Genomic DNA, 27,867 nt, shown 5'->3' with positions numbered 1-27,867 from the left:
TCTGAGCCCACTGGCCTACTGACATACATTTCAAGGTTCCTTAATTCTCAACACAAGGCTGCATGAGATGGCTTCCAGCTAGTCACATTGGGCACTGTGAATCGTGCTTAATCCAGTGCCATTGTTGTCTTGCTGCTTGTTACTTTTGATCCAATATTAGATATTATTGCCAACAATATATCTGAAGCATTTGCTCTAGTGAGAAGTCAAGCCAATTCATTCTTGCTTCACTACTGAAGTTCCATTAGTAACATCCTGCAAGAATCTTGTTCAAGAGAGATTAGTCAGCAACTTACGGAAGAGGCTGATTCTTCATGCAGCGATTTCCAAATCCTGGTTTATTCAAGAAAGCATCAGTGATGGAGGCCATCTGCTCACTGCCGGGACGCTCATTGCTAATGAAATAAGATAGAACTTCATCTATAAAAATTTTTATCAAACTATTGTACTGCAATACACATAGCAATTGGTGAAGGACAGTCATATGCCAGAACCAACTGCCCTTCTCCAAATGCTGATAATTCAGTTATTTTATTTGTTTATGCAAAATCCCCAGAACCTTTCAAGGTGGTTAACAGGTTAAGCAACGATCCTTTTCTCCTAATAGTAAAGCATGACTTCTGACGCAGGCCTATAGAAATACAGGGTGTTTCAAAAAGATGAACCGAATTTCGAATCACTATACTTTGAAATTGGGTCCATCTTTCTGAAACACCCTGTACTCTCCAAAAAGGCTTGAATCTACATTTCTACCCACTCAGCCCTGTCACACTCAGAAGATGAAGATCAGAAATGAAAAACATATTCTTCATTTTAATTTGCTGAGGCCAAAGAGACAATGCTGCTAACTGTGAAGTGTCTGCAACAACCTAGCAACATTAGACTACAGAATATTGCTAGTGCCAAGTGTTATACAAGTATGAATACCAAACTCTGCTCCATACACTGTTAGGTGTAAATTAAATTAAAGTTTCATGTGAATTTTCAGTACGAACTCAAGGAAAATATTTCAAAATTATTGTCTTCTGTTTTGCTGCTCTCTGCTATTTGAGATCTGCATTGCACATCTTTTGACTTGGTGCAACTTCAGTTATGGAATATGTGGAAGTGAAGGTGAAGCACAGAGGAATTGTACAGTGACCTGGAGAGAACAGAACTGAAGCTTCTATGAAGAAAGAAAGGAAGTAAAGTGCTAGTAGGCAAAAAAAAACAAAACAAACCACAAACAAAAAACCTGCCCTGTTAGGCAGGATACGTAACTTTTTAAGTGTTGAGGTCATAAACTCAGGTAGGAAGAAGACAGTATCAAAGACAGCAAGATATTTGAAGGACTATTGGTTATACATACAAGCAGCTGTATCCTCCACTAGCACCACTTTCCCTTTGTTTTAATTATGCTGATTCAAGTGAAGTTAGTCCTTTTTTACACCACATACAGTGAGAAAAGCCCAGAAAGAAAGGGCCCCATGATCCCAAACACTAGGGAGAAAAGGGTGTATATATGACAGATGTGTTTTACTCAGTGATTCCTCTTACCTGAAGAAAGTAAACTGTTGTCCATAGATCCAAGGGTGTAAGGTTAAGGCAGGATATTGTCCAAATGGAGGAATAATGACTGTAAGTATTAAAGATAGCAACACAAAACTAGCAGGGAGAACAATCTGCAGGGAACATAAAACCATGACAATATATTATTAGATATACGTTGTAGAGCAACACTGTACACACCTCATAATATATATAAACAAAGGAGGGACGGCAGAGGCACACAGATCATATCTGGTTTAGCTCCTGAACACCAACGATTTGATTTCCAGTGCTTTCAGTTAAGATTCTGATTGTCGCAAAACTGTATTATGTTAAAAATAAAATGCTGAGCTAGTAGTGTTTGAATCATGAACTTGGTGTAGGTGATAGACTCTAGGCAGGCAGGCAGGCAGGCAGGCAGGCAGGCAGGCAGGCAGGCAGGCAGAAAGAAAGAAAGAAGGAAAGAAGGAAAGAAGGAAAGAAGGAAAGAAGGAAAGAAGGAAAGAAGGAAAGAAGGAAGGAAGGAAGGAAGGAAGGAAGGAAGGAAGGAAGGAAAGAAAGAAAGAAAGAAAGAAAGAAAGAAAGAAAGAAAGAAAGAAAGAAAGAAAGAAAGAAAGACAGACAGACAGAAGAGTTGGAATCATAACTAGAAGAGTTAGGGACACTGTTACCTATTTGCAGCACCTCTGTTGCTTTGCATAGAGACATTGCTGGGAAAAACATCGTTGACAATGTTGTGGGAAAGAGTCAAGAACAGCAAAACCAAGTCTGTACCTGGGCTAGGAAGTCCTTGTGGCTGCGGGAGGCATGGTGGAACCGTTTGATGAGCAGTGCTTTGATCTGCTGATGTACAAGCTGAAAACCTTTATACTGTCGGGACCCTTTGCCTTCATTTTGATCTCCTGCTATGCCTACTGGCATTCGAGAAGTGTCATTAGTTTCCAGTGGGGTTTGTTCAGATGGTTTGTTCTCAGTAGAAATTTTGCCAAGAGTAGAGCCATTTTCTTGTGTGTCTCCTAGGTTGAGATGAAAAGGAACAGAGAAGACACTTTGTCCTCCATACATGAAGCTAGCACAAACATTTTAATGATCTCCAGATTTTTCCAGCTCTATGTATCACATCACCAGATTGCTTTAGTTTCAACTGTTGCACTGTGACTGTATGTAGTGGTATCATATAGGTTAACACTCCTTTTATCAGGATGAACAAGTTAATCATGTATGTAGTTTATGGACTAATGGTCAGCAAAGTACTTTTTATAAAACTACTAAAACCATTGACATCTGCGGGTTTGACACTTCACTTTTATTTACATAGTTAAGAATCTCATCCAATGTAAATAAAAGTTTTTCTGCTGACTTCATCTTGTTTCCCAGATATCATGTCAGGCCCTAGAAACAGATATTTACTGACCAAATTTATTTTGGCAAGAACACCATACAAAGACTGAAAGTTCTGAGGCTCTTCTTTACTTGGTGTTCAGAACACAGAATAGTCCCAAGAAAAGTTTATCAGATACTGACTCATGGATCTATACCTGCTCTTTGCATTCCAGGGTCAGCTTCTGCTGTGACCTTTAGGAAAACCTGCCAGAGACAAATACATCTCCTGGTTAGGAGCAGAACAGATACAATAACTTGACCTCTGGAACACTAGGCATCATCCTTTAATGTAAGAGAAAAACATTCAGATACCTTTTCAGTACTCCTGCTTATTGCACAGAGGTCTCTTATGAAATATCTCAGAAAATAAATAAAGGAACAAACTAAGATACAAAGACAGATTTCAGGCTAATGAGTCATGCTCCACAAGGCTGACTTGAAGTGAGGTTTGGATCCTTTCTCTGTGCCCATCCCAAAGACTTCCTGTGTGTGCTGCAGCATATGTGACTAGGTTTTGAAGGGAATATTAGGAATTAGTAAAATGGCATATTTAAGAGCAGGAACTGTCTCAGAAAATATCTGGGAACTGATGGTAATACCAACAGATATTTTAATCTGTCTGTTACCTCTTCAAGCGGTGTGTCTGAAACTCCAAAACTGCTGAGTCCAAGGTCATCCAATGTTTCCTCCAGTTCTCTGAAGAGACTGGCATAAGATCGCTGTTTAAAATGTTTATTGGGCAAAAGGTAAATGAGTTCCTGACCAATGCTTTCAATTAATTTTGCTTCTGGGATATGATGATGAATTACTTCTGCTAGCTCATTCAGATCTCCTGTGAAAAGTCCAGTGTTCAAAGAATGAATATTTAACCATGCAAAGCATGATTTCAAAAGCTGTTGTTTGCATTTTACAAAAGGGGACTGCTCTATTACACAACTCACAGATATCTCAGTTAATTCTGTATTAGACTGGGTTACGTTGCTAGTTATGCTCTGGAACTATGCAGCAGGAAACTATTTAAGGTCTGTTAATAAAGCACAACAAAATCTACAAGAATATCTACTTAATTTCTTCTCTTATGCAGAAAAGCCAAAATGACACTTTTTTCTGAGAAGGCCAGTTTCCTTTGCTTTAGAAATGTTTCAGTTTTCATTAACAACTTACATATTTTGGTGCAGAGTAGTTCAAAACTCAGTCCATGCTGTCTATACAGTTTATCTATATCTGAGACCACATATACATCAAAAAGGGCAATGTTAAGCAAAACCATGAAGAAACCTTATCAAATTCATGTTACAATACAATACTGATGTTAGACACAAGAAGTGAAAAAGTGAGCCTCAGCAGCACTGATCACTGAGAGGAGATTGCAGCAGAACAGGAGACATAGCTATGTGCTGGAATGTTGAACCTTCACACTTCTTACCATCCAGTTCCTGCTCTGGAGCTCCTTCTTTGGTCCTGCGTGTACAGCTGGAGCAGGAGCAGGAGCACTGAGATCCACAGCTACAAAGTGACTACCATGGACATGCAACAGATACAAAGATGAAAATGCTTCAGATACATGCAAAATAGGATGTAAGGTTTGTCAGCCTTTGAATGGCTTGAGACAGTGAAACATATGTAATATCTGGGATTTCTTGAGCATACTATATGGAAAGTTGTCTGAGGACTGGATTAAGTAATGCAGAAAACAAATCGACCTGCACAATGCATATTTGTAAGTTCTAAATTGCATGCAAAATATCTGGGGAAATGTGATCAGCAGTGGCCATGAGTATACAGATCATGATGTTCCTAAGACTGGCAGCACTAGTAACAGCAGAAAGAATCCAGATCCCTGCTTCTCAAGTTGTGAGGCTGGTTTAGTTACGGATAAATGTAAACTCTTCCAGTGCCTGAGTTAGTTACTAGAATGCACCACATTTACTACCACTGTACTGCAAAAGCAAGAATCAGAAAGACCTGTATATGAACAAAGGTGACTTGATTGGTAAAAGTTTAGACATCCTCAACTGACAAGAGTGAACTATATATACCACTGAGGGCTTCATATCCACCTATTATTTTCAGCTGTCTGGCTGAATACATATTTATGAAACCAGAGAAGATTTTTATAGAGAGACTCACGTATCCATATAATTTCATGAGGTGTCATCAAATAAGCCAGTTTTGTACACAGCCTCAAGCAGCACTTAACTGCTTTCTACCCTGGTGCAGTGCATGAATACATGTATTTTTAGATTACTTGTGCAGGGAGGGAGATACATACTTACTGTAGTCCTTCCAGTTCTGGTGTTTTTCATTTTGCGAACAAGAGTGAGATAGAAGCCAGACCCAAAGCAGTTCTTCAGGAATACAGGAGAGCCTGAGCAGAAGAGTTTCCCTTGGGATATGATGGCTACTCTGTCTCCAAGGATGTCTGCCTCATCCATGTGATGTGTGGAGAGGATGATGGTTCTGCCTAAAAGGATCAAGGAGAAATGTTCAAGGTATGGACTCTCTCTGGAACTGAAAACTGTGCTTAGTTTTTTGGCAATAAATGCAGGATTTTCTCTGCATCAGAGCCAGGTCCCAGGTTTGCCACGTCTATAGGTATCCATTCAAAGAATCTTGTTTGCTTGTATTCAGATTCTACTACTCATAACAGTTAACACAGCAGGCACATCCTGCATTTATGACAGGTTTTGTGTGTGCATGTGTGTGTGTGTGATTTCCACTCTCAAACCTGTTACCTGAGCGATACTTCAGCAGAAGATCCCAGATAGATCGCCTGGAATATGGATCAACTCCAGAAGTGGGCTCATCCAAGACTACCACTTTTGCTTCACCCACAAAAGCAATGGCAACAGACAGTTTCCTTTGCATTCCACCTGCCAGAGGACAGACACACGCAGGAGATGAGTTACAAAAGTGGCAGGGATGTAATTAACACTGCTTTTCAGTGTGGAGATAAACTGATACAAGTAAAACAAAACCCATTCTCAGACAAATATTTCTGCAAAGTTAAATCAATATTTACATTTTTCTTCTGAAGTTCAGAAAAGGCAAAAGCAGGAAGATATGAGGTTTTCATGTTCTCATGTGAAACCAGCCAACTTTTATAGTTGAAATCAGGCCAAGGTAGTATAAGAACACGTGGCTGTTTATTCGAATCAGCTTTTGAATCTGAAAGTGAAATGTATCCAAATACACTATGTGCATTTGTTCCTTTGGAATGAAAAAAATTACTCCTACCAAATAATACAATAGTAGAGAGTACTGACCCAAACAGTGGAGTGGCATGATAGTATAATATTTCATTTGCCATGAAATACTAGAATATTGTATTTTGTTTTGTTCTTACCTTGACAGATTTTGCATATATATATATATATATATATATACACACACTAATTTAAAAATAACAGCTTCAAGTATATTCTAATTTGTTGCATATTTGTAAGAAACAGAAGCTTCAGGGACAGGGTGCACCAGCTTTACTATTTGTACAGTCCTATTTACTCTTTGATAGTAAAGACCTCTGCAGTACAGTGATGTGTCAGAATATGACCTCAAACATGTAATTCAAACAACCACTTCCCAAAGGCAAAGAAAAGGTGGCAGAAAAAACATCTTAGAACAATCCTGTAGGCACCTGACAAATTCTGAGCCTCTTCATTCCTTTTATGGGTGAGGCCCATGTCTTCTAGCATTTTTTCCAACTCTTGCTCAGCTTCATCCCTGGATCTCCCTTTCAGTTGAGAATAAAATAAGATGTGCTCTGCTACAGTAAGGCTGTGAAATCAGACAGAAAAGCATCAAGACAATTTAAATGAATAAGCAGATTTTTCCCAAGCAGCAATAAATTCAATCTAGCTGTACCTTGGTAACGGAAGAGGAGCTGCTTTGCCCTCTATCTAGATCACAGATCATCTTTGGGTGAAGTGTCTCTGAGATAGACTTACTACCAGCATAGCAAAAGAAAAAACACAGGATTTGGGGATGTGCCAAGCATGCAGACTGGGACCCTTATTCTTAAAGCCAGTTTGGAATGACACTTACTGGTTGAATAAGATGTTGTACTGAGGGCACATGCCTATTCTGTGCCGAATGGAGTCCATCTGAGTCTGAATATCCAGGCCACCAATCAGCACAGTTCCAGAGGTGGGTGGGAAGAGGCCTGTCAGTATGGACCTGGGAAAAGAAAATTAGGAAGTTTCCATCCTCCCATCTTCCTGTGCCCGATTAGGAAGATGCATTGCATGGTTCCACTAGATGGAGCATGATGACTTCTTACTATGGGTCTAGGAAACAACTCCAGTAAAAAACATGCACATACTCTTGCTCTGCTACAGTGAGAATCTTGTGGATCTGCTAATGTAGTTGTTGACACACCTGTCTGTATGGTCCAGGCCTGCATTAAAAAACTGTTTTAGTCAGCTACTCTATTTCAGAGTAGTGTGTTCAGCATGGTACATCACTCCTATGTACAAATGGGTCTAAAATGAAGCTCATTAGGACCAAGATAGTGAATGATGGTTTGAGGTCTCCAGCCATGCTGACTCATGTCCTACATCTTTATTTTCTGTAACATGGAAAGGAGCCAAATGTTATGTTGCAAATGGGTGGAACCTGGATTGGATGAATAATGGATTTTTCAGTTCTGAAAATCTCAAAGCAATAGAAATTTTTTGTTTTATCAGGAGAATAGAAAAACAAATATACAAAACATTTCAGCAGATTAGAATGCTTTTATTTTGGGTCAAACATATTTTGCTCTTATTTTGGGTCAAATAAAAGGCAATTTAAAGTGCCTTTGAAAGAAAAGTCTTTTTTAATTAAAAAAAACCCTGAAGTGTTCTGCTGGGAAACATCATAATGAAACACTTCAGTTCTTTCAGTATTTGGTGAACTTGCTACAGACTGATTAAATGTTTTCTTCACTAATTAATCCTATTTTGCCAAATAAAGTTATGTATAAAGACCATGAAACACTCCTGAAGTCTAGCTTCCTGAGACACCAAGGTTCTAGGACTAGAGGAACATTTTACTCTGGACATGGATCCTGCAGATATGCAACCATTTTGCCTAAAGAGGGCCTATATCTTATATTGCTTTGCACACAGACCAAAAAAAGTGACTGACTTAAAGCCAGCTAGATAGAGAAACCAAGAACACAAGGAGGGTGGTTACTTTCAGATCTTCAACTCTTTCAGCCGGAAGATCCTTCTCCCTCTTCATCTATCAGCACTCTGTCCATGGGAAATTATTTCTAGAGGAGAGAATTGCTTCCTTCTCTCTAGAGTTCCTCTCGTTTGTGTCATGCATTGCCTCCCTCCCAGAGTTTAGCTAATCCAGAATATTTTCTCTTTGCCTAGGGGCAGCGTTTTTCTGTCTGGAAAAAGCTTGATGTTGTGCATCAAGCTAGCTGCAGGGGTGGTAGAGAGACAAGGGAAGAGTTAAAAGAGAAGACTGCTCCTCAGGACAGAGCAACAGAGCATTGCCCTGGATTTGCTGCTTCTAAACTACATACTTACATGGTGGTTGTCTTTCCTGCTCCATTGTGACCAAGAAAGGCCGTGATCTGGCCCTCATAAAAAGTAATATTCATCCCATCTACTGCTGGCTTGGGCCTGTTGGCAAAAATCTTCACCAGGTTCTGAATGCATACTCCTGGAATCAATCCTGTTGGCTCAGGCTCAAAGAAGGTATTTACTTGAACGGCAAGAAATCAAGAATGAAAAAAAAAAAAAAAAGAATAAAAGCACATGTTTTATTCCCAGTTCTGATGACGACACATCAATAAGTGCAATAAGAGCACATACCCAGTAAAATACATCATCATGTGCCAGGGCCAGATTCTCCAGTCACACCAGTACCAAACTGAGGCAAGATCTCTAACTGCAATGCAATTTATTTAGATTCACCCAGGTATCAATGACAGGAGAAGCAGAACCCAGACTGTAATGGTTTGTGGAGAGGTAACTCATTGGATCAGGTGAGGCAGAACGTGCTTTCTGTTTTCACTGTGTAGCAGGAAGGTCATTTGGAATTGTTTGTAGATACTTAGATAGGCTTAGAGATTACATTAAACAAGCAGCGGGTTGCCTTTCTAGCCAGGCTGAAATCTGCCATTGAAATCATCTGCCCAGCTGTGCATTCTTTTAACATGATGCATTAAAACAAAACAACACACACACAAAAACAAACCAAACAAAAAACATTTGCCTTTAATCCTGGTAGGTGCAATTTACCCCCTTGCTGAGGCCAGCTAAAGATTTAGGCAGTACCTAGCATGAGCACTACATAGGATGGCTTTCTCTCAGAATTAAAAATGCATAATTGTAAATAGCACCATCAGGATCTTTTATTGCATCAGTTTCTAGACAAAACAAACTTCCTTTGAAGTAAATTAAGCCCTTGGGCAATGTGAATTATGAGAGTTGAGAAATTTAAACTAAAGACCCTGTCCACTTTTGTTTACACAGAATGCTGAAGGCTTTGTATGAAGGCTTGTTTTGCAATTGCAGTTTACCTAAATTGTTTAGTACCCAGCAGGCCTATGTGGAGAGCAGCCAATGCCATCTGGGTGAAACCAGCCCCACCTCCATCAGTGGCTTGTGTGACTGTCATTATAAACAATACTCAGGAAAAAGTCCTGAATATGTTGCACATGAGTGAGCTGTGTATACTACAGTGCAGCTGAAATAATTCATCTGGAATGGGTAGCTTTATTTTAAATAAAATTATGTTTATGACAAACTTTTCTTTTGCTTTGTGAAGGAGTTTTGGTTTCCTTTTACCTCACTGGGCCAAACACTAATATCCCTGTATTTACAAAAGTTGACATAGAGTCTGTCTAGAGAGTTATGCATATATTGGCAATTTAGGTACCATTCTTGGTTTCATATGTCTCACAATCTTCATTCATATTCCTCCAGGCCTCACTAACAAGTTCTGTGCCAAATTCTCTGACCACCTTCCCCCGTATGTGCTTTGTATCACCTGAAGGACACTGGTGGAGGGCCAAGCTCCTGTTTTTTTGTGATTCATATTTTTCCATTCTGATTCTATTCCCTCAGTGCAATTTTGGGCCATTTAGGCTTCTCTTCAGAGGTGTCAGCATTTGTTGGGGATGTGAACGGGTCTTTGGTGAAATTCGTGCTTAAAATATAACAAGCAATTAGGGCAGGTTTATGGTGTCTGCCCTGCTCTGCTAACCCATGCTAGTACTGGACTGCAGTAGGGTTAAGCCATTAAAACTACTCTCCGTTTCCCATCTCATTGCTCTTACATGAAGCGCTAAGTCTTACATGATGCCATTTTGGAAACTGTGTCCATGAATCATACCAGGTTTGCTCCTGGCTTCTCCACGTCTCCCAGCTCCTGTGTGTCTGGCTGAAAGGGAAGGCAGAATTTTTGTGCAGTGACATGCAAAACCCTTTCTCTGTGGCCATGGAGCAGCTGGAACCTGGGAGCTGACACATATAGCACCACAAAGATAAGGCAGTACTAGGAGAAGATTGGCTGAAATAACCTTTGCCCTCTGCCTGTCTTTTTTTTCTTTTGAAGTCCTGTTCTGTTTCCATTCACCCTGAATGCATGTTTTCAGTGCCTACGTGAGGAGCGCTGATGACCCCACTTTTATCTCTAGCTTTTCAAGAGAGTCAGAGTGGGCTCAGAGCTGTCTGTAGCAGTTACTTTTGCTACAGAAACCACATGCATTCCTCTGAGCATCACATACAGAAAACTCCTCTGGCTCCCCACAAAAGAAGACACTGGGACTTGAAAACAAGGCAGGTCATTCAGGAACGCTTAGGTGGTGGCTAATGTCAGCATCAGAAAAGGCTGCAGACAGACACACAGAGCACTTTAGATAAATCCCTTTGAAACTAGGCTTTCCCTACAGATGCAAGACACGCTAAAGATGGAGGGAAGAAAAATGGGGACGGCTTAGGAGAGAAGAACGCTCCTCTCAGCATAAGTATTTTTATTGAGGTCACAGCTCTGCTTAATTCTAAGAAGTCAATGTTTGTGTCTCTGAGGCTTCCCTCAGCATGAACACTAGCTTGCTATAGAAACAGCCTCCATTTGCACAATAAAAAACAAGTTACAGAGCTCTGCTGGAAGGCAGCTCTCATGTGTGGTGACTAAGATATGCTAAGGGATTGTGAATTTAGAGGAATATGTAAGGGGTAACTGGGAGAGTCAGTGTCTCCCCTGAGCTTAGCTCTGGCAGTTGCACGCTATCCTCTGTAGCCTACTGGGCTCTTGTAGTTTGACTCCAATAATTCCTATGTCTAGTTTGTTAGGAAGCGCAATAAGTACCGCATCTCACAATTACTAAGTTGCTCTCTCTCCTTACTATTAATTTCATCTTTGTCCTGGACATCTGTCTGAGGTTTCCCCTGCTTGCCGTGTTCTTTTTCTCGTTTGTGTTTACATTGTTTGTTTTTACCATCCTTCTCCCTCTGGTTGTCAGTCTTTTCTTCTGGCTTTTCAGGTTCTTCAGATTTCTTTGTTCTGCTTTCATTTTTTTCTTCTTCCAGGGCCTTCTGATCCACACAGCCTTCTGACTCTGGACTTTTTTCTATATAAACCAAAAGTAACAAACATTTAATTAACCAAAATTTAGTTTCTTCTTATCTCTAGAGGTGATTTGAGGAAAAGGAGGTGCTACTAAGCCTTGAGCTCTCCAAGAGTGTTAATCATCAGTGCTTTACTCAGGTTAGGAACACAGCACTCAAAGCCATCTAGCTTACAATCTGCGGCACAGTGTCAGAAACAGATACTTAAGGAAGACGACTGACAGTTTTGCAATTATAGACCCAGAGAAGATCCTGACTAATATTAGATACATGCTTTAGATTCTGTCCACGCAGCTCTAGACCAAATTCTTCACCACATGAAGAGAAAGGCCATACAAACATTTCCCAGACTTACAGGGAGTGAAAGCAAGAAAAAAATGAAAAGGTTAAACAAAAATAAAACCACTAAACTGCTACTTAGGTTAAGAGACTGGCTCCAGGCCAGAGTGAATGAGTTGGAGTTAACTTTCATACAAGAATTTCTGGCTTTTCAGTTTGGTGTCAGACCTTGTTGCTAAGGAAACCAGTCACATAAAATCATTAATGGGGCCAGGCTTGAAGCAGGAAGAACAGTGGTGTCAGAAGAGGGAGCCCCTGAAGGAACCGTTTACAAAACACAAATTCAAGCTGGCAGCCTAGAGTGCAACTAGCACAAATGTAATTATCAGTTGGCCCGGGACTTAATTTTGTTGTGAAATTTCACCATAACTTTCTGCTAGAAGAAACGTTAGCCATAAAACTATATAAAATTACCTGGTGCACAAATACCAACATGAACAAGTTCACTGTGTCACCTAAAACAGCAAAGTGGGGGATATAAAACTGGACTGATAGAAGCAAATTTTAAAAGTACCAAGAAATTTTAAAAGTACCAAGTACTAGTTTAGCTTCATTTGCAGCTGTGCATTTACATTATCTGACATTTTCTTATCCAGATTTCTTCCCAACACATTAACTACTTAAGATAAATTGAGAAAACACTCGAAGCAAAGATCTGAGTTGAGAAAAGTTCTACAGTTGTTCATGTTCATTTTGATCTTGCTTACAAATCCAAAGTAAACAGAATCAAATTGGTGTCAAACTAGATAGAAAAGAATCAGCTTTAGAAAGATAAGGGAGCTTCAGTGTAAATAAGATCAACATTGCATTTGGTTTTGACTCATTTCACAAATGCTCTTTTGGGCAAGATGAACTCCTCGAATGTCTCAAAAGGTGTGGGTTAGGGAGTAGGGGTTTGATGTTGCTTGTAAACCTACACTTTAAAAGCTCTCAGACAGAACAGTGACTCACCTCTAATAACTCTAATAATAGCAGGCCACTCCAAGTTCAAAGGCACCTGCTGAGATTCCCAGTATATGGCTGTGTCTAATCTTTGCAGCAGCTCAGGTAATGGAAATGTTATGCAGTCAACTCTAAACGGATCAGTGGTTTTGAAGTTATTTCTAAACACCAAAGTTTTAGAACTCACCATCAGCACTTGCTGTTTTCTCAGCTTTTGGGTTTCTAGAGCCAAGCCAGTAAGATTCCTGCACAGGGAAATACCAAGGCTGTGGTAGACCATAGTCCCCTAAAGCAAAAATAAATAGGTAAAGTGCACTTCACAAACACATTCCTCAGTGGGCACAAATTCATCTAGGCAAAGTCTGAGCTATAATTATAAACACTTGCAGTCCTAGTGTTGCGTATCAGAAGGTCAAACCATCTACCAAGTACCTGAGAGAACAGATTCTGTTTGCATATATATTTTTTTTCTTTTGGACAGGAGTAAAATATTCAGAAAATATGTGACCCCATTTGCCTTACCCTTTTTTAAGTAGAACGTGGTTTAGAATGAAGTTACTCCCTACACGGGGACAATCTGAATCCTCACCAACCAGGCAGCAGCTGCCAAGGAACATCCTGATTGCTTGAGATGGGATCCCAGTCTTACTCAAGGATTCTCTTTTAAGGCTCACTTAACACTTGAGGGTTTACATGAGTGAAAAGACCATTATATTTACACTGGGCCTGAATTCACAACTGGCAATGAGAAAAGAGACTCTGGCTGTTATTTCAGCTCACAGTCTTGCAGGAAAAATGACAACAGAGTAATCTTTTCTTAAGCAAAAAAGGGCTTTTTTGGTCACAGGTGATTCTGTTTTGAAAAGAGAAAGTACAATAACCTTATCAGTTCTTGTCAGGCCAGATCAGTGTCACTGCAAGACAACACCATTTTCCTGGATCATATGGATTTAGAGAACGCAGCGATTTGAGCTGCTATGTTTAAAACTGGCATCCTTATGAACTCAGATGTTATTGGCCTTGTGCTACTTATTCAAAATAAGCAACGGGAATTTGTGATGCTCACTGAAAGATGGTCAGTTTTTCTATACAAAACCCATTGTTCATGAAAGCATCTGCTTATTTTTGACTTACCAAAAATATCTTGTATGTCAGGCAACCACTTGTACTCCCATTAATGCACACAACTGCTTGTCTGCATCCAGAAGCAGCTTGCCTTGTGCTTGCTATAGACTGGATTATACTCCTTTGAAGCTGATGGCTCAGACAACTGCTTCGCATTCAGGACAAATGCAAACCCCAAGTGAACTCCATTATGGAGCAGAATGCTCAAATAGCTGAAGGACCACTGTACCAATGGGTGGCTGGCTGCAGAGAGAACTTGAGTAGGAGCTGGACCATATGGTTCAAAGGATTATCCAGGGAACTCGTATAGTAATCTAAAAGACTACAGAGTTGATTTGGTAGGTCTGCATGTGTGTGACAGTGAAATGCTATAAGAAATTCCACAGAAACAGAGGAGCAGAAAGCTGAAGAGACACTCAGAGCAAATATTGGGAGGAACTGAAGCTAATGAATAGAAGCCCTAATAGGCATTACTTTTGTGTAAAGTGCTGGCTGAAAAAAAATGACTTGGATCTATGAGCAAAGAAACTCTTGTCATTTAATTCCTGCTGAGCTCATGGAAATAGTACATTGTCCATTCTTTTTTAAATAAACAAAGTAGCAAAATGTGCTTCTCCAAAGAGGAACTTTTAGGAAAGTTACTGCAGATCAGCTTTGAAAATAAGTATGTTAAAATTGCATTAAACTTCTTTGTGAGGGCATATTTCTTAAAAACTGAAAAGGCATAAATTTGGTGTAGCATTGCTCACTTTGGTAGGGACATGAAGAAAGTAGACTTAAGGTCATATTCTGATTTTGAAGCAAAATATCCTCAGATACATCTAATGCCATTTAACAAATCTTTTCTCAATTTGGATTAACTATCATAAGTGATGTGTGCAGACAAGCACCATCTTACCTTATCCGTCATTAATTTTTTTCATAGTCAAAATCTGCAAGACTTCAAATTCTGAGTAACCACTCAAGCCAAAAAAAAAGGAAGAAAAAGATAGCCATCTGCCAAGAAACACATTCTGGAATTGCAGTTCACATGTGGGAGTAATAAATTAATGAAAAGAAATCTCACTTGCTTGTACAGCAGGAGAGTTTGCATTATTATATTGTAACAATATTCAATAAGAAGCAAGATAACCATTTCAGCTACAAGAACAAACCATTTTCTCACAAAGATAGTTCCCCAGCTTTTTAATTGATAACAGAGAAAATCCTTTTGTGAACTTGCACTAGAACCAGGATTCCCATTTCGAAATAAATCCACACAGGAACTTTCACAGCTGCCTAGGATACAGTATATGTCTCAGGAAATAGTACCATCCTTTTAGAAACAGTTGGCCTAATGTGGTCATAGTATATATGTGAACTAGAACTGTTATTTCTATATTTTCAAAAATATAAAAAATTCTCACTATAAATGATTGAATCTTCTCAAAAGAAAAATAAGTACACAAATTGGCTTTTAACAGATTGTATTTTTGTCAATTTATTTTCTATCTAAATTTGAAAACAGGACCAGAAATTGCATCCTCCTTCTTATTTTTTCCTCCTTTTCCATTCTCTTCAGGACTGAAATAGGAAAAAGGAAAGAGAGAAAAGCAGAAGTCCTTAATAAACTGTTGGTGCTATACCGGATAAGACTCATGGTCTACAATGTCAAATACCCTTTTTGTGACAGAGAAATAATTAGAGGCTGATTAAGCTAACACAGTTTACAACTACCACTACTTTGCATGAATAAGAAATTGACCTACCTGGAAAAACATTATCAAGATACCAAGAAAGTATTCCATAGAGAAAAGCATCAAAAAGCATCATTCTAATGGAAAAAAGAAAACTATATTCATCTCCTTCCAAGGGACTGGTTCTGACGTTACCCCACTGTAGGCCAAGACCTTGTTCTTCATACCGTGACAAGTATTCTGTGCCGAAGCCAAAAGCTACTTGAGAAAGCAAACTCTGGAATAAAGGAAAAATGACATTCGACTCAGACAGGGGGACATTTTGTAAAGCAGCACAAAAAATATGACCTTTAGAGACTCACCTTTGAAACCTGATAATACCTAACAAATTACCAAGGAAAAGTGGTTTCGTTTTTATATTGGACTGGGATGTTTAATCCTCTGAATGGTGGCAATTCTAAGCAGTATTTAGCCATAACAGACAGAATTAAACCTTGACTGTAGTTTATTCAGCTACTAGACAACCTTCACAGCTTGTTCTTTTTCAGAATTCTGTTCAGAAAATACTACAGATGCATCTAGAAGTTTGCAGTGTACACCTTTGCCTATATTGGAGAAACAAAACATTTTGCGAGTGTATGGGGCAGGGCCACCATGAGTAACAAGACAAAGTACACCAGATGCTCAGGATAAAGAAAACCACAATTCCCTCCTCTGGTGTGTCTGCTGCCTGGTTCTCACACAACCAACTACTAAACCAGTACAGTATCCAAACATCCTCTTCAATGTCACATGGCAAAAACAGAGCAAGAAGTGATACAGTGCTGTTTCATGGGGTATGTAGTTCAGCCAGGAATGCCAGACCTTCAGAAAATGAGGAGACAAAGGGGATCTAAACAGCAACTCTCAGTGAGGCATTGTAATAGTGTGCTAAGTAAAAAATGTTCGGTTTTCAGCAATGCAATCATTGTTCAATTACTTTACTTGTCCTTAAATTTTATTTTTTCTTCAGGTGCCCTACGCCTGCATACCCTGCCCCTTATCATTCCTTGTAATTAGCTCTTCAGAGACTAACCTTTGAACAACAAATATAAGACCAAATGTATCAGGAAAGAAAAATATTCATGGCTTCTGGTCAGCAAATATCCTTTCTTACATGAATGCCTCCTCCTTCCCTTCAGGGTTAGAAGATAATTGTCTTTATACTTAGACTGTGTGCTAGTCTCAAGATTTCTTCCCAAATCAGAATCTGTCAGAGGCCAACCCTACTCATTTCCTGACATAATGACAGGATAAAAGCTTTGTACTTTGTTGCCTTAACTGGTAGAACTAAAAATGGTACAAACAATATCTGTATAGCCCATCAGTTACAAAAGCTAATTCATTGCCATATTTACACTTAGCTATAGTTTTTGTAGTGTTTTGTTTTATTTTTCCTTTTCCATTAGATTTTCTAGTGCAAGAGAAGATAGTACTTCTCTTTTACCCAAGTTGTCAGAAGGTTCAACAAAGATGGGGAGACTGGATTCAAACACCTGCTCCCCTTCCTGATTCACTGGGCAACAGAAAATCAGTATGAAAAATTTAGTAAGTTCACAGTTCCATTTCCAGCAAGAAATTTCCACCTCCACTGAATTGTTAAGGATCTTACCTATAATGGAAGAGAACTAACAAGGAAGCTTTGCATAGAGAGTGTCTACAACTCTGTAGATGGAAGATATTTCTTAGAGCTTTGGCACCTGGGTTCAAATCCTAGCTCTATGTTCAGATAAGAAAGGAATGTTAATCTGAGATCCTCTCATACTTAGATATCACCCTGTTATCTAGGTTATAGCACATGAAAAAGATAAGTGTCCCCATTTAGTTAATTGCCTTTATTAAACAAACCAGAAGTTAAATTTGCTTTGACTTATTAGAAAGTGTTCAAACCTTTTTGAACATTATGCTGATTTCCTAGTATTCAGAAAGTAAAATAAATTTTATTGAATTTTCTAAAAGCCATGAAAATATCGCTTGGTCATTAGCCCTGCTAAAGGCTTATTCATTGTAATCCCTAATAATTTGAGAGAGATTCAGAATTGTCCCACTCTGAAACAAACAAAGCAGAGAGGAAGGGGTGTGGAATGCTTTGCTACTCACATATGCACAGTGAGAAGGGCAGCTAAAATTTGAACCCAAAGATACCATATAATCAGTGAAAGGCTTACTGCTAGGATCTTCAGATTAATAGTCATGCGGTCTTGCCAGGCAAAGCAGACAATGTGAGGGAGGTACAAGGTGAAATAGATGACTCCACTGCAGGCAGCTGCCAGATTTGCTTTGGAGAAAAAGGTGCTGAACAAGAAACACTGCATTATGGTGGCTGTCGTGAACGTCAGGAGGAACAGAAAGAAGAGAAGTGGATTGCTATAATGTAGTACTTGTCCACACTGTAAGCAAAAAAAAACCAGAAACATTTAGAAGTATTGCCATTTTCTAAACTAGCAGAAAATATCAGAATTGCCACTGACATGTGACCTGTAATGAGTAACAAGACAGTCTATCTTAGCTAATATGACTTATAATTCTCCCAGACAGTAATGTTTCAACACCTGAGGTCATTACAATAACAAATCCTTCATTTAACTTTATCCCTGCACCTGGATTGTGACTTCAGGTTAGTACAATTGGCTGTGGAGTTCATATTCATATTTGATGACTGAATTAAGATCATAACTGACTGAAAATGGACATTTTGCCCCATTTTAATTAGTAAATGATTCTAAGCAAGATGTGTCTGCTAAGAAATTCGTACATTCTAAATAAAACTATTTGAACTATCATAATACATTTTCATTGATCTCATCTTATCTTCAGGCCGCTTGCTTGATGTGCAAGACAGACAACGTAAGGAAGCCTGAACAAAATGCATCTTAAAAAAATATAATAATAGGAAAATTATAAAGCTTCTGCACCAAAATGATATTAAAACTCCAGAAGCGTATCACAGCTGAGGAATCCAAGTGCAGTTTCTCAGAGAAGCTTGTGTAATAACTAAACCACTTGGTGAACTTTATTGACCTTCCTTAGAGATTTTGTAGATTAAATGCTCTCCCTCAAGAAGGGCATAGACTGCTATTGAGTATCTATTTACTCCTAAGAAACAATGTTGAGACCTATTTATAAGGCTCAACTTTGTTTTGAGACTTATATAAGGCTCAAAACAGTCTATAAAGCTATAAATAGGTCTCAACATTGTTGGAACATCCTACTGGGCCTCTGAGACCGACTTCTTTATTGGCAGTGATACAATCTCTCATAAGAATGTATTTACAAAGGTGCTTCACACAGGCATAGTGAAGTCCAGAAAAGGAAGTGAATTACAGGTATAAGTACATTCCTCTCTGGTATTGACTATGTCCTGATTTTTAATTAAAGCAGTGCAGCAAATGAAGTAAGCTCTCTCTACCCACCCAAGCTGTAATGGAACTGCAAGGACCTAGAACAACTCATCAGGCCAGGCTGATAATATAGAACAGATTTAACCCTAATTATGCATTTATACCAATAGCTGTTCCCCACATCAGAAAAGATGCAGAAGCATTTTTTCTTATCAAAATGCTACAGATTTTTATGATTAAATATAGCAGCTAGGAGGAGCTTGGTTCTCAGGTAACAGAGATAAGAGGGACCAAAAGGTTTGTGATTTTAGTGTTGTTGGTGTTTTTGTGTGTGTGTGTGTGTATTTTTGTTGCTTGTTTTGTTTTTTTCAGGCTGTCCTGAAAGTTCTGTCCTTGCAGTCTCTTTTTTCATTGACATAGTGGCATAATTTCTAAGCAGGCAAATACTGAATATTATAAATTAATCACATATGGTGAATTACAGGATTAAAATTATTCATATTATGATCCCTTCTATTTAAAGTAAAAATTATTATTTATTGCGAGATCTGCTTCTGACTACAAGACATATAACATACAGAGTTATCAGCTTGATGCATTCTTTTGTAGATCTCACAAGTGAATTTATCTTTCTGTCTCTGCCAAGGGCTGATGCTCTCATGAGGTCTGCTTAGAAGAACGTGCCTGCTATGGCTGCAATCAGAGCAGGCCACCAGTTATTGACATCTCCCTATGAAGAGCTACTGGTCTTTCTCAACAGCAAACTGGTATCAGCAGTGCACACACAACAAGTCTGAGAGTGGCAATCCTTACCATAATCAGCACTGTGAGGAGGAATGTGCTCACAGCCATCATGCTGAAGCTGTCTAGGAACCAAGTGCACCAAATCACCCCATTAGTTACACCCCTGTTCTTCATAGCCTCTTTCAGGCGCATTTCCTTCTCCAGCACTATACTCTTCACAGTCATGGAAACTGAATATATCCAAGCTAGCACCATGAAGATGGGAAAGGCGCGGTTTAAGGTGATCATGAAACTGCCAAAGGAAGAAGGGAGAAAATAATTACATTTAGGTAAAGCAGAGAAATATTGAGATGAAAAGCAAGAATAAAAAGGAGAAGGGGTAGTGAAGAACGTATTTATTAAACATGGGAGTGGAAATTCTCAATCTAAACATCAATAACACATTGCCATTGAACTTCACAAGCAACCTAAATATTAATGAACTAATGGTTGCTGCACTTCCATGAGACAGATGTTATTTCTATTTTACAGAGAGGTTCTAAGGGTTACTGAAAGCTAGAAAACATGCAGTGACTCATGAAAATGCATCTTTCAGTGAACTCCAATAGTCCTTTTAATGTGATAGGGATCAGAGCACCCACAGTCCCTCTGCCTCCATGTAGCCATGAAATCCCCATGCACCCAGGAGCACAGTCTCTTTCTTTTTTTATTACAGAGCAACAAACCACCTCTTTCTCATTTAGCTTCTTTATCCTGCTCTTCACCAGGGAAAGAAACTCCTGGTGCCTGAGATAACGAACTGCAGCCACAGCCCTGGAATACTTTGCTAGATTCAAAAGAAATTTAAGACAAACAAACCTGTCAATCTGCATAAAAACCATGGGCAGGAATTAGGCAGAAGAAGGTCAGAGAACACCAGATTATTGCTGAAAACTGTAGCATCCACAAGGGAAGAAAAAAGGGCTGATGATAACAGAAACCAATGCCATATATCCAGTTTGATTGCAAATACTAGTCATGGAATCCTGTTTAGGGATGTGGTTAGGATTATGGAAAGAAAGAGTTTCAAGACCCTAAAGTGTCTGGGAAGCCTGCAAGGCCTGTAGATATCTTCAGGGACCAAAACCTACACCTTTGGTTATTGGTATATCCAGATATGATTAAGCCTAGGGTTAGGGTTTGGTAATACACTTGAAGAGACTGGGTTGTTTGATTCTTCAAGGCTTAACAAAGATAGCAAGAGAGGTACCAATTCCATTGTGACAAGCATTTCCTGTTCGATTTTTCTTTAGGAAATCATCTTCTGGATTTAAAGAAATCTGGGGTTTAGACATGTAATTAGGGAAGACAGGCTTACTACCTTCAATGGATTCTGCACAGTCAACTGAAGGATGCAGTGTTTGTTCTAACATGGGTCATTGCTTTGTGTTTTGCTACAGGCACCGGCCATATACTATAGCATGAGGCTTAGTTTTAGTTAGAAAAAAACTTTTTAAAAGATCACATTTTTGCTGGGTCCTGTGTAATCACAGGGGTCATTCCAGGGCTGACATTGTAGGGAGCAAAGCATTATAGTTGGTGTGCCCTGTTCACAACAGATTCTCGGCTGTAATTGGTGTGAAGGTTCAGGTTAGGTTATTATTATTGCCTGGAAAAGTAACACAAAAAAAAAACCAGTTTTTTTTTTATTATTATTATTTTGTGTGACATGCAAAATTGGAAGAAAACTGCTGGTTTTAAGGGGTCAGTGTTCTTTGTTCATTTTAGGTCTGGACACTTGTTACCTGGATGCAACAAAACCCAGGATTGGGATTAGGGGTAGAATCTTAGCAGAGGTGGTTTCTGGAGTCTGGGTTATGGCAGGATAAGGAAAAGAACAAATTCATTCAGTTATGTCTCAGTTATTGCTCTTGCATGTATACCTTAAGAGTAGGGTTAAAACTGGTGTTTGACAGTCTTAAGGCACCCAGCAAACCAAGTATTCATCAGAACTAAGACAAACTGCTTTTACTCACACGTCATCCACAAAACATGGGTATGGCATTTGCTGCAGATAAATTCCTAATGGCACTTCAGTGTTGGTCTGGGTCTTTATAATCCCATGCTCAATCATGTCTTGGAGATATGCAAAGCCTCCCCAGATATAACGTAAGTCATCCACAGGATCAGCTCTTGGACCGGGATCCCAATACCTCAAAAGAAAATTCACACGGAAATCATTGAGGCAAACAGTAGCTTTAGGAAGCAGGGGGTGGGATGAGGGTGGAAATAAACAAACAAATAAATAAATAAATCTTAGCTGCCAAAATTGTAGAGGCACTGCTTGGAGTTGTCTTTTCCAGATTTCTGTTGTCAGGCCATATTGCTTGAGAAAGTATGACCTGGAAGATTCTTTCATTTCCTTTAATTTTCTCTACACTGACACAAACCAGTAGATTTGGCCAAAATCTACATAAACTGATCACGTAGCAGATTAACTGGTCTAGAATATAAATAGCTGTATTTGGAATACAGTATCCTTGGAGAGGAAACTGGAACAGCGATTCCAACTACCAGACACCATTATATTCCTCTGTGTAGACAATCCTAAGAAATTATTTCTGCTATCCCTTTAAGTAAGTCCATTTGAGGGGGACCTTAAGAGGAACAGCAGAAGTTCTGCTGTCTAAGTGGAGGAGAGCTGGGTCACAATCCACATAGGACTTCCTTGTCTTCAGTGATGGAGCCAACTAAAAACATCAGCAGGATACTGAAGAGGTTTTGAGCAGTCTCATTCCACTTGCCATGTATCCATACCCATACAACTGGCTGCTCCATGGCCTGTCACAAGAGTGACACCACTTCTGTCAATATCGGGTAACTGGAGATGGATTCTGCACTGCATTACATATTAACTGTTGGTGAATACAGTTGGACTTCATGCATGTATCCAATGTCCTCATGTCTCTCATACTCATGTTATGGCATGCAAGAACTGAGAAGGAACCATCACTTACCTGTCTTTGATTTTGTTTGTTTTCTCCACTGCATCTATGTCCATCCGGATCTTGTATTTCACATGTGGTGGAAGACTGCTTGTTGTAGGCTCAATGTCTGGAAAAACTACACCTGCCCAGAATTTGTTTTCCTCCAGCAGATGAAGGGCTCGATGAGTGAGTTGACTTTCATTAATATAACCTTCAAATTTATCCAGGGTCACGCACTACAGATAATCACAATGAGAAAAATCACAGGGGAATAAACCAGTGAGATGTATACATTAAAGCAAACATTAGTGGTTGCAAACAAAATAGGAAAGTAGATTCATCTGAAGTAGTTGCTGAAACTATTAAAAGTTGACTCTCTTCCTCCTTCCTGAAATATTCCCCATTCTTAGTCTAATTCTTATAACAAATTCAAGACACATGGCATTATTAATACATGCTCAGAAACATCACTCTCCCTAAAAAGAACTGTAAACCTCAGATTTAGCATTGCTGTGGTCAATGTGAGTGGATGGAATAATTTTGAAGGCAGCTTATTCCCAGTTTTTAAGGATTGCCTTCTCCAAGCTCAAGAAATGTCCATCCTGACCAGTAAGAAATCAAGCAAATTTAGATGTACCTGTACAAAACATATGTATTTAGATGTACCTATACAAAGCCTATGATGCCACATTTACTACTTAGATAGAATGAAATTATTTTTAAAAATATATTGAAGCTTGTGTAATCATCCAGCCATGGAAAAGTGAACTCTGCCATCTGGACTATACTTAGAAGATTCCCTTAAAAAGGCAAATATCTGAATTGGAAGGGTAAAAGCTGCAGCTCAGGTGAGGTCCCAGTATCAGGAACTTTCTCCACAGCTGGCATACAGAAGACAAAATTAATTCAGCTATAAAATAAATCTGGTCAAAAGACCTTTTTAGCAGTCCAGCTGAATCAAAACACTATCCTTTCTCAACTTTTGGAACATTTTTTTCAGCTTAGGAAGTGCCTGAGTGAACACCAGGGAGCTAAAGGATGACTGATCCATAAGAAAAGCACATTAGCCATGGACTTCAACTGAAAAGCACTTTGTCAAATGAAGCACTGGTAAAGTCAGAGCATAAATTTGAATCTTAAAGTCTCTTAGGTATTTAGGCATTTATTCCTATTTAATGCCAGTCAACTAGTCAATTGATCTTCCTGATAATACTGTGTCCCTACTGGATTCTGACATGATTAACCTGCTGCCTTAAATTAACATGCTTTGACTATCTTGATAATAAAACATAGTTTACTCTTCACAGCAAATTGTCTTCTTTCTTAGTCTCTGTCATTATTATGAAATGTATTATTATCACATATATACAGAACACACCAAGTCCTAAAAATCTAAGCCCTTTATATTATCCCATTTAACCCCTACTTAACAAGCATTGTAAGACAACAAGACTGTGAACACTATAAACTCTATCATTAGTTATCTCTAAAATTACAGACTTGTGCTTGTATACTTAGCTTCCACCCTTCAGAACTGGCAAGATATAACTAGAAAATAAAAGGATTAAAGCTCTTGGTGAACTGGGAAGATACTTATTGACTTGCCCTGCTTCATAAAATTCCAGGAGGCTAACTTGTTTGATCTTATCTTCTTGATCATTTCTTGCAGGTCAGTAACCAAAAATTACTCCACATCAAAGTGCTCATACAGACGACTTGCTATTTAATGGACAGACATCTTAAAGCCTCCTTTATTCAACCTTTCCCTGTGATATACCATGCTCTGCTTCCTTTAAAACTTGATGTGTCATAGTTTAATGTGATCTATATGAAAACATATTTTTAACTGGCAGCAAAACAAAACAGTGCTTAAATTGATAAGTTCATTATTTTGTAGCTTTACTCTTCCCGGTGTTTTGCAAATGTTCAGTCTCCTAGTTTGGTTTACAAAATTAAACTACACACAATTTTGTATCAGAAAACAAAACAAAGTAGAAAGTCTTTCTGTTTTGTATGCCAGAAGAGGAATCAAATGTCACTGATGGCTCAGGTTGTACTAATTTCTTGGGGATATGCTTATCCCACATAGTTAACTGAGTTCTGGAACTCAGTTTAGCTCTTGCCAAAGTGTCAGTGTTTCCACAGCAAAGTCCTGCTGTGGAACTGTGTCTTTGCAGTGTCTGGAGGACTACTTGCTGTTTCTTTGTGATGAGAAATTATTTTCAAGGCACCTGTTGCAGCTGCAGAACTTACGTAGTTCTCCAGGGAAATCTGTGGGAACGGCACTGGCAAAGTACTGACAGGCAACTGAGTTTGTCTAGATTTTCACTGCAGAATAGGCTGACTGGACCACGCTGAGGAGCAGTATGGGCTCTTATCCAGGGGTCCAGTCAAGGAAGCAGCATTTGAAACAGAAAACACAAATGCTTATATCTTCTGCGTTAGAATGAAACCAGAGCTTGTATAAGAACATAGGCTAAGACACCAGTCTTGCAATAATTCACACAATTTGAAAGTGAAAAGAGATTTTTATATTGTAACCTACTACCCAAAACCTAGAATTTATTTCTCTTGACATTAATTGCCTTCAAAACCAAGGCTGAATGCTCTACCTAGGTTTCTTTTCAGTGAATTGAAACACAGCTTGTGCCTTCATAAACCTCACTGTATCAAAATTCATTCATCAGCCGCTTGAGAAAATTTATTTCAGATCTTCTCCCAATAATTATTTAACAGTTTTAAATGATCCAATGAATATGAGAAAACTAAAACTACAATACTGAGAACAGGTTTCCAAGATAAAACCAGAACATAATAATCATAAAGAGGTGACTAGGTAACTCTCACAGCTTAGTTGTTCTGCAGTCTCAGGTAATCAAAGGGAAGAACAGGAAATTCTTGAGGTGGTGAGGATGAGCAGTCAGTGCATAATTTGTGAGATTCTCTGCTGCACCACAGCTTGCAGCAGAGATCTGGAGTCTCCAAAGACAGTTGCTGGCAGCACACCTCTCATTGCATACTGTGGAAAGGAGTAGGGTGTCCCTGAAAGGGAGCTATTTGTTCCCATTGTGCTTGGCACAGTGTGAAAACATTCTCAAATGCTAATAACTCAGTGCAAACAGCAGACTTAAAATAATAAGCTCATTACAAAGAACTCTGGGACACAAAGATCCATTTACCAGGTACAGTAGCTGCCCTGATATTGTGTATGTTCCAGCACTGACCTGCTGCAAGCAATATATTTCACTCAGCTTGAGTAAGAAATAATTCTGTTAACATGATGAGAAAAGATCATCCTGACCATCAGAGTTTTGTGCAAAAGCTTTACTGTTCCCTCTTGTAATAGCTAGAGGGAGGCAGACAAACTCTCAGTTCTTGCCTTCTTGTAGGGGGTGAATGATTTTTTAGACTGAACTGGATGGGGATTAGGAGAGCTAGGCTTGGTCCTGTTGATTACAACTAGTATGAATTTTCTCTGTGAGTTTGGGGCTCAGCTTATTTAACCATTAAAAATAACTAAATATTTACTTTTCTTTCAGAGGTGTTTGTATGATTTAATTCATCTCTGTAAAGACCCTCATATGGCAGATGCTAGGTACTGAGTTCCCAAGTATTAATATTACTGCCAACAGCAACAGTTTCTTAAACTCTCAGACTTCATCTGAAACATTGCAGAGTCCACTAGTTTTGTCTGGGCTCATAAATTTACAAAGAATAGTTGGCATGTCATTTGTCTAACTCAGCAGGAATCCACCCCATCTCTGGTCCAGTTGTAAACACATCTTTACTTGCAGTCAGAAATATACCGGATAAAAAACAAACCAACCAACCTCCTGGTGTCACCTGGCTCTGGGAAGGAATGGACACAGCAGTCTGCCCAGCCTTCTAAAAAAATAGAACTTTTTTTGCACTAGGCTTAGTCTGAGTCTGATGAACTCATCAGTAAGACTGCCCCTACCAGAGTAACCTTTTAGTAAAAGCATCTTGCAAAGTATTTTTACAATGGATTGATATTTTAATCAAAATTTTTAGCATTTTTCACTTCCGTAATGAAACTTCACCTCACTTTCTGCACTGTGGTTCTCAAAAAGCCTATGAAAGCCCAGCTAAAATCATGGCAGCTTAAAGAAGGGTGTTACAAATTCCAGGAAAGAGACCCAGAGATCTTGTCAGAAGTGGCTACAGAACTAGTAGAAACTCCCTCATTGGTTTCAGGAGAATTTTTTATCGAGTGCTTAAAAACCTGAAGAGGCACCTATCAAAGAACTATTAACTTCTCTGATCCTGGTCTTGCTGAAATTAGTGGCTTGTCAGTTGTAAGTATTACCAAAAAATGTTTCCTTGAGGTTTTATATTCGCTTTCTACCTCTCAGCAGTTTGTTCAGACATCTGCATTCATGTTCTTGTACTGCTGTATTATTTTTAACACATGCTTTTAATATTGAGATTAAATCTGAAACAAATGAAGATGTCTTATGATTTTAGCCTTCCTGCATGTTGCCACAGGCCCCAGGTACTGCCTACCCTGCTTTAAGATATTCTCTACATGTGCTCCCAGCAGTGGGAGGGCTGACCTTACCTCCAGATACTGGCCGAGCAAACGCAGAGCTTGATCTGCAGTACGGAAGATGTTCCGCCAGTCAAAGTCTGCCATTCCCTTCTCCCGGCTCCCTGGCGACCCATTGTGGAGAAAGTTGATTATATGTTCAGCAGTTAGGCCTTCAGCACCCAGGTGGGCATTCAAGAAGTTCCTCACTGTAGGGTGCTTCAGAGAGTCCTAAGGAAACACATCAGGACACCTTCACTACAATGATCCTCTTCACACGCTCTGTTTAGCTAGAAAGGTTTCCATTTCCATAGCTCTTGCTGAGCTATGAAGTAGTACAAAAGGGTACGCTAAGGAATTAATTTTATAAATGGGCAATTGCATAGATAAACTGGAGGTGAGACTTGAAAAATGGGTGAAAATAAATTTATCCTTGACAATTTATTGCATTATTTCCTTATAAGCAAGGGGATAAATGTAATAAATATCTAATCTAATATAGAAGAGTGTGGACAAAACAATTGTTTTCTCTAGTATGAACTGCTTTATAAATTTTAACTACAGATATTACATGCAGCTGATCAATTCAGATCTAAGGGATGGGGAAATAAGCAACTTCCTAAGGTACTAAATTGTTGGGCCCAGCAAAAACATAGTCCTTCTTTGCCT

The 27,867-nt window shown here is 39.0% G+C and overlaps 1 protein-coding gene across 1 annotated transcript in view; it reads right to left on the bottom strand.

The window, feature by feature from the left end:
• Positions 1-27,867, bottom strand: part of ABCA4 (ATP binding cassette subfamily A member 4) — a gene marked incomplete at its 5' end in the record, with an annotated part of 69,132 nt that overhangs the window by 19,437 nt on the left and 21,828 nt on the right. The window contains 19 exons of the mRNA XM_082053325.1: positions 297-395; positions 1,537-1,661; positions 2,302-2,543; positions 3,066-3,114; positions 3,537-3,742; positions 4,337-4,427; positions 5,187-5,374; positions 5,646-5,783; positions 6,548-6,687; positions 6,955-7,086; positions 8,430-8,607; positions 11,258-11,482; positions 12,949-13,047; positions 15,635-15,839; positions 17,770-17,991; positions 19,756-19,978; positions 21,702-21,878; positions 22,683-22,888; positions 27,232-27,429. Of these exons, the coding sequence (XP_081909451.1) occupies positions 297-395; positions 1,537-1,661; positions 2,302-2,543; positions 3,066-3,114; positions 3,537-3,742; positions 4,337-4,427; positions 5,187-5,374; positions 5,646-5,783; positions 6,548-6,687; positions 6,955-7,086; positions 8,430-8,607; positions 11,258-11,482; positions 12,949-13,047; positions 15,635-15,839; positions 17,770-17,991; positions 19,756-19,978; positions 21,702-21,878; positions 22,683-22,888; positions 27,232-27,429 (3,143 nt within the window). The remainder of the gene's footprint in view (positions 1-296; positions 396-1,536; positions 1,662-2,301; positions 2,544-3,065; positions 3,115-3,536; positions 3,743-4,336; positions 4,428-5,186; positions 5,375-5,645; positions 5,784-6,547; positions 6,688-6,954; positions 7,087-8,429; positions 8,608-11,257; positions 11,483-12,948; positions 13,048-15,634; positions 15,840-17,769; positions 17,992-19,755; positions 19,979-21,701; positions 21,879-22,682; positions 22,889-27,231; positions 27,430-27,867) is intronic.

The sequence above is a fragment of the Streptopelia decaocto genome (assembly GCF_964273445.1).
Source record: "Streptopelia decaocto genome assembly, chromosome: 5".
Taxonomy (NCBI): Eukaryota; Metazoa; Chordata; class Aves; order Columbiformes; family Columbidae; genus Streptopelia; species Streptopelia decaocto.
Note: the sequence above shows the minus strand (reverse complement) of the source record. Positions and strands in the feature narration are given on the sequence as shown.